General features: G+C 50.8%; 1 protein-coding gene across 15 annotated transcripts in view; it reads right to left on the bottom strand.

Moving 5' to 3' along the window:
- The window catches only part of LOC147459708 (uncharacterized), a 185,060-nt gene that overhangs the window by 78,898 nt on the left and 92,694 nt on the right, over positions 1-13,468 (bottom strand). For all 15 annotated transcript variants that reach the window (XR_015187902.1, XM_086510920.1, XM_086510907.1 and 12 more), the window contains one exon: positions 11,485-12,567. Coding sequence is in view for 14 of the 15 variants with exons in the window: in XM_086510920.1 (XP_086367046.1) it covers positions 11,485-12,567 (1,083 nt within the window). In the remaining variant the exon portion in view is untranslated. The remainder of the gene's footprint in view (positions 1-11,484; positions 12,568-13,468) is intronic.

The following is a 13,468-nucleotide window of genomic DNA, read 5'->3' as shown; positions in this document are numbered from 1 at the left end:
TGGATGGACCTGCCACAAAACAAGAGAGGCGCGCAGGAGCAGCTACTTTTGCAGAGCAAATGTGACTGGGGCAACAGTTGGCGTCGTGAGCAGGCTGGCCACACACGCAGGGTAGCAGGTTGCGAAAGGGCTGCTGAACACGCAAGGCAACAAGCGCGAAGGGCTGCAGAGTCTCTCCCTTGCGCACACACACACCTCTCTCTCACACACACACACCCCACACACACTGACACGCACACACACAAAAGAAGTCCAAGACACTGCATGGCTTGGCCGTTACATATTGGGGTGATTCTGCATGTGGGAGTGCTACCCCCGTGTTGCTTCCGTCATCTCAACCTCCACCACACTTCTCAACGCTACCAAAATCAGCAGAGTTGAGACTTGAGCTTCTCTACTCCGCCCTTTGGACTTGGCAAGTAGGAAGAGACAAGGCTCTCAGCATTTTGCGTTGCAGTCCAAAATAGCTGAGCGGCCTCTTACCCCCACTCAGCTTTTGTGCGAAACTCCTCTTGATCACCACACGGGAGGCCTCATCTTTGCAACAACAACAGCAGCAAAGTGTTCGCGGGAAGCACGGCCTCTCAAAGGGCTTTTTATCAAATTGCTGGACACCTCTTTGGCCAGCCACCATCGTCGCGGTTACTCCTTTCCAAAAGTTGGTGCCTTATGAGGGAGACAATGGTCAACTTTTAGCTTGCTCACAATGGCCATGTGCACGCCAGTTTACGATCTAAGGGAGATTCGCCAAGATTATTGGTGTGATGATATTTATCCTTCCAAATATGACCAACACTCGGAAGCAACAACCTGATCAGGTCTATATTGCCCACCACTTGGTAACAAGACAGCCTAGCAATAGTCTGTGCCCTTATCAGTTCCACGTCAGAATTCTCTTTGACGACATGAACCCAAGAGAGGGTCCACGATGGGAACTGATCAGAAACCTTGCCGTCTAGTTTATCAAGAGGGCTCAATGCAACAAGACTAAACCTAGCAACAATCTGTGCCTTTGTCAGTTCCACATGTCAGATTTCTCTTTGAAGACATGAACCGAAGAGAGGGTCTACGATGGGAACTGAACATCAACCTTGCCATCTAGTTTATTAGGAGGGCTCGACGCTTCCGTATTTTCGAGAGGCCACCCATAGTAACCCTTCTAGCTCGCATAGATCCATACACTTAGACGATAGAATCGTATTAAAGGTTGCCCAGATTGGAGAGGTGGGAGCAGGCGTGACAACTTCATTAGCCTCTTACAAACAAGACCCTTCTTAACAATGGAGCAAGGCCTCCATTGGTAATATAGGACACCTGTTTGGCTCTTCCCCCCTCCCATTTTGTGATGTAGACGTGAGCTACAAACTGCCCTATGAGAGAGAGACTCACAATAAAAAAGACAAGATATGTATAATGAGGGCTAAATCAGGAAATGGAGGGAGGAAATAACCTTACTGGTGGACGGTACTTCCATCTAGGCACGCCATGAACCGTGGTGAAGAATAATGGCTCTGGGCGTCAAAGTTGCAAGAAGGCCTCTCGGCGCTCCCGCATGCCATCGGAACTACCTTGAAGTCTCTCAAACCGGCCCCTGAAGGTATGGATCAGCTCCAGCCAAATATCGTGGACAGTCTCCGCCAGAGGGATGGGTCAAGCCTCGAAGATGCGGAAGCAACAGGCTTGCCAAATGAACCACAGTGTAAGACTACAAATGAGATCCGAGCACAACTCTTTATCTCTGCTCCACTCCTGAGGAACTAGCTCTGTGGCGGCTGAGGTGTAGGCCAGCCACAGTATCACAATCATCCTGTTGTCAAAAGCCATCTCAAAACGAAGTGTTGGGCCCATGAGTGTGAACCAAGCTGCACCACCCCAAGTGTACTGGCTAGCTGTGGAAAGTGCAGGCATCAGCCGAAGAATCAAAACCTGTTGTGCCATGAGGCAGTTCCACAAACAGTAACTAATTCTCAAGCGGGTGGTCACAGGCGGCAGTAGGAGGCTGCTGTAAACCAACCAACTCCCTATTGTAGTAGCTCGATCTGCAACTAGCCACTGGAACATGGTGACATGTCCCGACTGTCTGTTGTCCCATAAGCACTCCCAAAATCCTGCCAAGAGCTAAGACGTGAGACACTCCTCCTGCCAGTGAGACGCTACAGCAAGACGAGTCTCTCTCCGTGCTGTCAGTATATGGCGACCCAGCCGAGAGCTGTGTACTAGAAGAAAGGAGTCCCCGGGGGATTGGCTGGAGTAAACGGATCGCGCCAAAACGACTCCTCAGGATCCCACTGTACTCGCCCCAAAGGGCGGCTTTCCCAAGCCCAAAGACACAAGCCCTCCCACTGATGCCCACAACTCTAATCCGCTCAAAGCAACACTGAGCCACCTCTGGTGCCTCCACAATGACTCTGTGGAGGCAACCCTCTGTCTGAACCTCGAAGAACATGCAACATCATGTGTCTGAGCAAGCCCTAACTCAGATGAGGACCAGCAATCGTGTGAAAGTCCCCATCCAGCACGGAGCTTCTGGCTCCATACGGTTGCGTCACTCTGCAGGTATAGCCTCTACAATATCCTGACACATGCTACGTACTCTTGTCATGCCACACAATTGAGTGTCTTGAATCTCTTCTAAGAGTACTGTAAACTGCATCCACTCCCCAGAAATGCAAGCTAGACCCTCTACCATAGCACCCCAAGAGACATGAGGTCTACTAACAACCATGTGGCCTCACTGCGTGTTGACCATAGGGTTCCAAACAAGTGGCTGCCTCAAACGCTCCTCAATGCATGTGGGTTGGTGCTGCTCAAGGCCACCCTGCAGCTGCTCCCAAGATCAAAGCAGGCTTGCGGCGAAGCGATTCTCCCATCTTTTGCTCAGGTGCATCTCTGTGGAAATCTAGTCGGTGGAAGGGCTCCATGGGTCGCCCGTCTGTGGAACCCTGGCCCAAATCCAATGAAGCAATAGCTCCTAGGGCTCCTTCCCTCGAAGAAGTCCTCTGACCACAAGCTTCCCAAGGGGGGCTCTACTTTGTCGTGCTAGGTCTATGACCCCTAACCCTCCCTGAGAACAAGGTAAAGTGATGACCTACTAGGAGACTTTGGCCCGATCCAGCTTTGTGTCTCACCTTGTCCACAAAAAGTTCCTGACCAGCATCTCCACCTGACTACTGCAAGAGCTCAAGAGAATCCAGCAAGACATGATGTACCACATAGTAGCGAACAGCACCTGGCTGGCCACCACAACCCTGCGGACAAGAGAAAGTCGTGTTGAGCTTCAATTAACCAATTTCCTCCTGATGGAAAGGAGGAGAGGAGGAATCTGCTGCTTTAGTGACAGATCCAAACCAACATGAGAGCCAAAGACAGAAGAAACTCGCTGCTGCTCTCGCCTCACTCGCGTTCCTAGCTCGCCATCGCCAATCCCCCTCTGCCTTGCAGCTCGCGCTGCTTCCGCCTCCTCCCTGCCCTTCGCCTGTGCTGCCCCCCCAACCCTCGCACTGCCGCCCTCAGTCCCAGCCTACCCGCCCGCTCCCCCTCTGCCTTCCCAAGCTGCTCCCGCACTGACTGTCCGCACAGCCAACCAGCCCGCCTGCAGTGCCAGCCCGTCGCCTGCACTGCACTGCCAGCTCGCACAGCCAGCCCGCCCGCCTGCAAAACCAGCCCATCGCCTCTCGCTCCCGCCCGCTGCCCACATGCACTCGCTCTTCCCTTTGCCCGCCTGCCGTTTTTTCCGTCTCTCCCCCTCGTTGCTCGCTGGTGTTTTTCCAGTGGCAGTGGCTCTTGATGCTATATGTCACCTTCGCCTTCCTCCTCGCCCGTCTTAACAGCAGCAGACACTTATGGAGGATTCTGCTCCGCCAAAGAGGGACTCCACAGCAGCCCCCTCGCCCAACCCCACGGAACCCACCATCAGACTTGCTCTTTTGTCGACAGAGCAAGCGAGTTTAGAGGCAGAGGTGGTGCGCCTCTAGGCCACCTTTGTTATTTGCAAGATTCTCGGCACCAGAACAAGCAGAGGGGAAGTGTGCGATCTCCTTCACACCCGCCTTCTTGCAGAGGTGGGCAAGATTCTCGATGTTCAGCTTCTCGGACGCCGCTACTACCAGATAGAGTTTGAGACTCCCGAGATGGCATCCAAGGTCATTGCGATGAGCCCCTTGGCCATCCGTGCAATTCAAGCACATTTTCGACAGTGGCGAGGAGGCAGACCTGCCCATCTCAGTCTACTTCCCCGACCTGAGGAGGGAGTACCTTCTGCTCCTTTCCAGGATAGGCTCAACGATTGGGATTGTCTTGGAGACACCACGGACGGCAGCCTCAGTAGCTGCCAAGGCATCCGGCATCCCCACAATTGAGTTCTCGTTCGGGACACCCACACTCTCCCGAAGGTCATCCTTTTACCTCGGGTGAGTGGTGGTTGGTTTAAACACAGCGTCGAGTATTCAGGTCTCCCGAACCACTGTTTCATTTGTCGGCAAATGGGCCATCTTGCGAAGGCCTGTCCACGGAGGAGACCCCGACCTACTCCACAGGCCCAGCCCCAACCCTTGGAGGACTGGCCAACAGCAGAGCAGGCAGAGTCACCGAATACTCAGGCAGAGCCACCCTCCGAGCCTGGGGCTCAAGCAGAGGGGGGCTAGCAGAAGGTTGGTGGTCGACGTCGGCAGGGGCCACCGCGCCAGCCTGGTACTCAAAGTGGTCCCTAGGTTCCTCCCCAACAACAGTGGGTTCCCACAGGGAACTGTTTCGACCCTCTACAGTAGGACGAGATCCCTACTCCAGCCTCCACCTCAGCCTCACCCTCGACAACCCCTCCTCTCTCCAAGTTCCCCCCATCTTCCGCCCCCCCTCCTCCTCCTCCTCCTCCCTCTGCCTCTCCATCTCGCCCCCCTACCTTTGCCGATCCCCCTCGCCCCCCTTCTCCCTCCCTTGCTACCTCACCTCCTCCCACTCTAGTCCCTCAGCCTGCTAGAAGGTCTCTTGGCAACGCCTTTTGCCAAGAATCGCTTGGTGAGAGAGGGACAACCTTTCTTGCGACCCCCTCTTTTGGTACAGACGTCTCCGTTTGCAGCTGTTCCTCGTGGTCTAACGAGCTTCGACATTCGTCGCCGTTGGGATTTCTTTGCCTACGACTTTACACGGTTTCTCGGCAACCCCCTCACCAGACCTTGAGGCAGTCTGCTTCAGAGTTCATGTATTGTTTCTTGCAGCTAGGGGGATAGAGGCCTTGGACTCAGCGGTTGGCTTCTCTTTTCCCTTTTGCGGCAGGGACCAATCACAGTGGACTATAGACATACATAGTGATGGTGTGGCTGCAGACACAGGCCCTAGAGTTCTCTCATCACATGGGAGACCTAGGGGTTACAGACTTGCTTCAGACTCTTTGGCCGCTGGCCAAGTTTTCAATGACACCTCCAGACGCAGCAGATGTAGACACATTGTGGTTCACTTCTTTGCCGACACGCAGAGCCTGCCATGTTATGTACACATACATGAGGACTCTTGGACAGAGGAGGTTGCTTTGCGCACGGCTCGGTCTACTTGGGCTTGGGCTAGACACTCTTTGCAATCACGCCTCTCTCCAAGACGCTCGCATGCGGATTACTCCCCATCCAAGCCAGCCTCGAAGATAGCACGGTTAGCTGCTGCTGCAGCATCATCTCTCTCGCTCCCCATGAGGATCGTCTCATGGAATGTACAAGGATTAGGTGGGCGCCAGTTTCAGTGTCAGAGGGGCCGACTACGTCAGGAGCTTCAGCGATGCCTTGTGGGAGGAGAGATTGACCTTCTTATCCTACAGGAGCATCATCTATGTGAGAGCCGCATTAGACGTTGTGGTCAGCTTTTGCGTGGACGATATGAGACTTTTTGGTCAACTGCATTTGGACCTGGAGGCATCTAGGGCGGAGTATGTATGACTATTGCGGATTCTTTGCAGCAGGTCATTGTGGGCAGAGGGATTATTGTGCCAGGCAAGGCTCAGTGGATCACTATGCAGGTTCAGGGCTGTCTCGTGGGCTTCCTCAACATCTATGCGCCCAATGTGGCGAGTGCACGTGCAGAGTTTTGGTCTTAGATTGTTGAGTCTCTGCCGCAGGCAGAGCAATGGTGCATAGGGGGTGAATTCAACATGTTGACGGAACCCTTTGACAGGATTGGTGGTAGCCATACTATTGTGCATGGAGTTGAGCTGGCAGCTTGGGAGAGGTTTTGCATGACTTTGCGGGTTTCAGATATGTGGCAACATTCTAGTTTTGTGAGGCCCCCAGACATCCTGGCCTTCTCTCGTTCGGACCGCAGAGTGGGAGGAGTGAATCTATCTCGGATAGATCCCTTCTACACTAGTGACCACTTCTGTGACTTGAAAGGGATAGTTGGCATTCTGGTAGGGACTTCCTTTTCCAGTGATCCTCACAAGGACTAATAGGCAGAGGAGGGGAAGCATGATGCTTCGCATCCCAAAGAGGGTCTTGTTGGACTCAGTGCTTAGAGAGCGCATGGAGGCTCTTTGGATAGAGAGCTTAGACATGCAGGATTCTCCTGCTGACAGAGTGGCCTCAAGACCTGCTCAGCTTAGTCGACTCTTTCTTCAGGAGTCTTCGGCTCGCCTGGCTGCAGCGCGAGAGGAGCAGCAGTGTCTCCGATGGGGCGTTGCTTCCTTGTAGAGGATGCCACAGCAGCACCCAGACAATCCTTGGTTGGAGGAGCAGTTATAACAGGCTCGCCAGGAGCTCGTCAGCACACTGGAGAGGCGCCGTGAATTTGCTTTCCATCGACAGGCATCTCAGTGGACCCAAGTGGGTGACAGAGTGACAGGCGCTTTCTTTGAGGCAGTGGGACCTCGGCATACGCATGCCAAGATCAGTCAGTTGAGGAGGCCCGATAGGTTAGTTGCTACAGAGCCACAAGACATGCGTGTAGTTGCTACTGACTTTTACCGTGATTTACTGTCTGCAGAGCCTCAGTCAGAGCATCAGGATGCATGCAGAGAGCAGGTGTGGGCATAGATGCCTTGTCTTGTGACTGAGGAGATGCGTCAGAGGCTTGAGCAGCCTCAACAGCTAGAGGAGCTACACACGGCTCTTAGTGCACTCCCCCGTGGTAACTGTCCACGTAAGGATGGCTTAACTCCCAACTTTTTCTTGGAGTACTGGGACTTGCTTGGCTCAGATCTCTGTAGTGCTATTCAGTACATCCTGCACACTGGAGAGATGCCTGACAGCATGAGTGAGGGCCTAATTTACCTCATTCGCAAGGAGAGTGGCTCCTTGGATGAGATTCAAACTCAGCCTACAAAATTCTTGCCAAGGCTCTGAGTTTGAGGATTCAGCCACTTCTAGAGAGTATTATATATGGGACTCAGACAGGTTTTGTCAAGGAGCGTAGTATCCTTGACAACATCTTTACTTTTTGGGAGGCTTCTGCCCTCGTGCGGCTCCGTGGTGAGGATTTGGTGATTCTTCTTCTCGATTTTGAGAAGGCCTACGACACAGTTGACTGGGACTTTTTGGAGGGCCCCTACGCAGGATCGGCTTCTCAGATGCATGGATCAGAGGGGTGTCAACTTTGTACAGACGGGCACACAGTCAGGTGCTCTTGTCAAGAGGTAGAGGTGATCGTTTCATGCTCACACGTTCGGTCAGACAGGGCTGCCCTCTTGCCCCCTTCCTCGTTCTGTTCTATGTTGAGGTGATGAGCAGCTTTTTAGTTTCACAGCAGGTTGATTTACGTGGCTTAGTGCTCCCTATTCGGGGAGATGAGCTACTGGACGCTGAGTTTGCAGACGACTCAGCCTTGTACTTGGATGGCCAAGAGGCCAACCTACACAGGTGTGAGCAATCTCTTGAGACTTTCTGTTGTGCATCTGGCGCACTGATCAACTAGAGAAAGACAGTGGCTTTCTCGGTTGGTAGTGCTCCTACGCCCGATTGGATGCCAGGTGAGGGTTTCAGGTGGATTCCCCCAAGGACTGCAGTTCAGTACTTGGGCTGTCAGGTTGGTTTGGACTTGTCTCCCGAGTAGCAGATTGCTCCCCTCCTCTTGTCTATCAGGAGGAAGTTGTTACATTGGAGCTCCGCACGACTTTCTCTGGCAGGCAGAGTTGTAGTGGCCAACCAGGTGTTGTTGGCTACTATGTGGTACATCACTTCTTGTTGGATCTTCTCGAGTTCTTGTATCAGCCAGGTAGAGAGGCTGATCAGGAACTTCCTTTGGTTAGGACGTGACACTCAGATAGCCCGGGCCATAGTGGCATGGCAAGTCATCACTCTTCCATGCTCTCGGGGAGGGTTGGGGATCATAGACACAGCACAGCAGAGCAGAGCCCTTCTTGGAAAGTTCATCGTCAGAGGACTTCTTCCAAGTGAGGAGCCTTGGAAGGAGTTCTTGCTTCAGTGGCTTAGTGCTAGGGTGCCTCAGGCTGGAGGCCCCTGGCGACCTTCAACTCGATGGATTTTCACAGAGATGCGCAGAGTTGGCTTGAGCAGGAGACTGGAGGACCGCTTCGCTGTGAGTCTGCTCCGATCTTGAGAGCAACTACGGCGAGGCCTGGAGCAGCGTCAACCTACTTGCATGGAGGAGCGCCCGAGACAGCCCCTTGTTTGGAACCCCATGGTTAGCACTCAGAGAGGCCACTTGGTTGGTAGTCGGCCTCATGTTTCCTGGGGTCCCATGGCCGAGGGTCCAGCACGCTCTCTTGGTGACTGGTTACAGTTTTCAGGCTTGTCAGAGGAGCTTCAGGTCATCCAGCTACACGGCATGAGAGGGGTGCAGAGCATGTGTCATGTGTCAAGACATCTCAGACGCAGTACCAGCTGAGTGCCTCTCACCTCTTGAGTCAGCACCGCCCAGATGGATGGGAGCCTTCAAAAGACTGGAGGTTCTCATCTCAGTTCAGGCTTGCTCAAAGACTATACCCTCCCTGTTTTTCGAGCTACAGGGTGAGGGACGTTTACACAGTTGCAGTTGGGGCTCCACAGGTGGCAGAGTGTTGTTTTCAGAGGATCCGAGTGATGGGCATCTGTGCGAGGAGTTGTGTCATAGATCCCGACCCAGCAGCTCTTTAGACTGGCCACTGGAGACTATGGGTTTGGGAGAGCTATCCACTGACACGAGTACAGTGGGATCCTGGAGACCCTTTCTCCTTAGCAGACCATCCAGGTGTCCCATTCTTTCAATACACTTCGACTGAGACGTCACATGCTGGCAGCGTAGAGAGAGACTCGTCCTACTGCAGCACCTCATTGGCAGGAGGAGGGTCTCACAACTGAGTTCTTGGCATCTTTTTGGGAGAGGTTGTGGGACTCCAGACAGCCGTGGCGAGCCACTTTGTTCTAGTGGCTGGTAGCACACCGAGCTACAGCAGTTGGGAGTTAGCTTGTACATAGTGGTGTCTCGGCCGCATGTGCAGCTTGTGACCATCCTGTGTAGAGTCAGCGTCACTGTCTTTGGGACTATCCTTTGGCACAGCAGGTGTGGCTTCGGGTTCTTCGGCTCATGCAAGCTCTTTCCACAGCTTAGCAGTACACATGGGGAGCAGCTGCTTGGTCTACTCTTATGCGCCCGACACTTCGGTTTGAGCTATCCTCCACCAGCAGGATGATAGTGTTGGAGGGGGGTCGACCTACACTCCAACCTGCTACAGAGCTCACTCCACAGGAGTGGTGCAGTGAGAGAGAGGAGTGTTGGGAGCTCATTAGCGGCCTGACACTCTTGTTCATCTGGCGGGCCCGCTGCTTCCGCATCTTCGAGGCTCGCCCTGTACCACCAGCAGAGACTATTCGGGATCTTTGGCTAGAGCTGGTCCATACTCTCAGAGGACAGTTCGAGACTCCAGGGCAGCTCTAACCGCATGCGGGAGCACAGAGAGGCGTTCCTTGGACTTTGGCATCCTGGGCCTTTCTTCACCATGGTCCAGGGTGTGCTCAGATGGCACTACCGTCCACCAGTGTGGCTCTTCCCTCCTCCCATCTCTTGATTTAGCCTCATTGTACATATGCTGTTTTTTCATTGGGAGAGTCTCCCCATCATGATTGTTGTAGCCCTCTCTTGCAGAGGTGGTTGTAGCCCTATGGGCAGTTTTCATGAACTAATAGAAGGATCTTTTTCTCAGAAAAAAAAAAAACATGAGAGCCAAAGCAGCATACTAGTGTCCCTGGAGAGATCCACCTAAAGCCCTCTCCAGCCAACCAATCAGGCATGGGAGCACTATCAACCCAGAAAGCCGTTGTCTTCCTCCAGTTGATCAGTGCTCCCGATGCACAACAAAACACCTAAAGAGACTACTCCCACCTATGCAAGTTGGCCTCCCGGCCCTCAAAGAACATGCCTGAGACATCAGAAAACTCAGCATCCAAAAGCTCCTCTCCCCGAATACGCAGCTGCACTCCATGCAAAACATGTTCGTTTCTTCATTGCATGGCAGCATCAATACAAAGATAGAGTTGACAGAACTTGATTATTACGCAAATGCAAAGAAGCTTACGATTGAGCAATGGAAGAAAAAGGTAAGAAAGCAACAGTAGGCAATAAGGAAAAGGAAGGTGCATGCACATGCCTGATAAGAACATGTTACACATGGTCATGAAGTGCAACCCCTTCCACTTAACATGCATGTGGAGAGAGCAGCATGTGGAGATTCCAAGAGGAGTTGAGCCACAAGATGTGCAAAAGTTAATTGAACAAATCAATGATTTGAATCTTGATATGCAGGCTATTCAACAATAGGCTTGAAACGACAAAGAGGAAGGCAGAAACACGCAATCAGATGGAGCATGTGCAGTGTTACAATTGTGGAGAGAGGTCATATATATCCTCAATGCCCTTTTATGCGACTAGAACAAGGTGGAATCTATCGAATTAACCCAAGATAAGGTCCTAATGTACAGAATAACAATGGAGGTCAAGCTCAACCACAAGAACAAGGCTTTTGTAGGAGTCTTGGAAGTTTTGAAGAAGCTGATAAAGATGAAGTAGACATAGTCGCTAACAAGAGGATGAGCTCAAAGATGGGAGGCAGAGGATACTTTACAAGTAGGAAGAGCAAAAGGGGTTAAGAGGGAAGACAAAGGTAAAGCTCCAATGGAAATGGGCGCGAGTAACGCAAGCAAGCAAAGGCAAGAGCACAAAGAAGGAAGATTGGAATGGAGGCTTTTTAGCTTGGTCAAGGGCAAACGGCATACAATCTTCTGGAGGGTTTGAAGAAGCAAAGGGCTGATATAACATATGCTCAGATCTTGCAATTGAACTCTAGGATTCGAAATAATTGGCATAAATCTAGAGAAAACCTTCTCTTGAACATTTCAAGAGGAGACAACTTTCTAACTGTCAACAATCTGCATTAAAAAAATTATTTACAAGTAATATTCTTGTTGGTAGCAACTTGGATGCAGGGATGATACTGGTACAGACGAGTACACGAGCAGATGGAAAACATGTAAACATCAAACGATTGGACAAACTGGAGAAAACTAAACGTCCTACCTTGATTGCACATTTTCTGCTCCTCATTCTCCCACTCCATGTCAAACTTGCTAGCCTCTTTTAGAAGTGCCTTAATCCCTGAAAATTTTAAGTTTCGACCTTCGTACTCTTGACTGACTGATTTATCCACAAAAATACCATCCAGTTTGCTCTTAGACATCTCATTATTTCTTGTTCTAAAGGGTGAAATTTGCTGTAACAAGTTCATTACAATATCTTTCATTCTAATGTTTTTTAGATCCGCTGCTGCTGTCTCCAGAATTTGCCTTAGCAAATGAAGGCCTTCGGCAACAGGCTCATCAGCTCGATGAAGTCTTTCAAAGCCACAAGATGCCAAACCTTCATGTTTCTTGAGGCCAAGAAAGTGCGAGCGAGCTGACATTAAGGCCTTGTATAAAGAAATTCCCTCTTGGCGTTGAAGGAGTTCTGCACATTTGAAAACGTTTGAGGAGGGAAAAGCTGGACATAAAGCCTCCATAACCTGCTTGCAAGAAAAGTCGTCTGACTCTGACAGTACTAGGCGTAAGGTTGCCAATATATCATGAAGCACAGCACCCATTGTATTCATAGACCTTGGACTCCTCCAAAGATTTTCACCATGGCCTCTACTACCACAAGGAATGCCTCTCGCTTGTAACATGTCTTGAAGTTCAAGACCCACGTGTTGTAACCTGTACAGAACCGCTATCTCTTGCAAAAGAATGCCCTGCTCCTTTAGAGACAGGATAAACTTCGCTACAGCAGACGCCTCACACTGTTCATTTCTGCACTCACAAACAGATAATGTTATCCCTGTGGGAGACAATGTTCGTATTGTCTTCGGTGTTCTGTTTACATTCTTGGCTATAACAGATCTTGCAGCAGCAACAATTGCACCAGTGCTTCTGAAATTCTGTTCTAACTTTGTCACTGTTGCTCCATGAAAAAGTTTTTCAAACATCATCAAATTAAGAAAGCCAGCTGCACCACGCCATGTATAAATTTGCTGGTCATCATCCCCAATAATGGTGAGGCGTTTGTGATCTCTACATAATAACCTTAGAAGCTGAAACTGATCCACATCTGTATCCTGAAACTCATCAACTTGCAAATTTGCAGTGTCAGAATAGAAGAGTTGCACAGACCTACAGCCAGTTGAGCAACAACAGAATATACAACTTGCCTCAGCACAAATGCAAATCAATAAAAGTATACTTGTGTGGGATCCATGTGGAATGAGCATCTACTAGTGTTGTTGCTGCTGAGCATGAATGCTCTAGCAGGCTAGGGGGTGGGAAAATTATGTCACGAGTTTTTTGGAGCACGGAATTGCGCATATGTACATACACATGCATGGTGCATCAAATAAAGGATTGCCCATTTTCCAAAGCCGGGAGGTTATGTGGGGCCCACATGTGTACAGGTAGGACAACATGTACATAGTGCATCGATTTTCATCGTTATCGGTAGCAGCGTGTTTTTTCTACAATAATGAGGAGTTGGTAGCGCGTAAAACTTCTCGAGGAAGCTATCCGTGGGCCGACGACATGAGGTAAGCAGGTGCGTCAGATGGCATCTAGTGGCGTCAGGAGGTCGAACGGGGTCAATACTTGCACGTGGATGAATACGGACACAACATGGGTGTTTTCTTGTGAGAGTTATGCAGAAAGGTCATCATGAGGACCACTTTTTGGGGCCACTTCACGTGGTTGCGAGACGCATTATTGAAAAGAAATGAGTGCCAGGTGTGCGCATGGATGCACTGACGAGAGCAAATGCTAATTCTGTAAGCCAGAGTGCTCCCCAAGGCCTCAAATAGCTCCTAGATTTTTGGAGCTTTTACTAAAAACATGAAACAACTTTTGAAAGTTAACTTTGGAAAAAACCGTCCAATTTTTCCTACAAAGGATAACTCTATAACCAATATATAGCAAGGAATGAGACCGTGAGTAAACTAGATCGCACCGTGGTACCCCAATATAATTATGACACTTAACGTACCATC

This window comes from Adiantum capillus-veneris, chromosome 4 (assembly GCF_014529385.1).
Source record: "Adiantum capillus-veneris isolate H3 chromosome 4, ASM1452938v2, whole genome shotgun sequence".
Lineage (NCBI taxonomy): Eukaryota > Viridiplantae > Streptophyta > Polypodiopsida > Polypodiales > Pteridaceae > Adiantum > Adiantum capillus-veneris.
The sequence above is the reverse complement of the archived record's forward strand: the minus strand, read 5'-3'. Positions and strand labels throughout refer to the sequence as shown.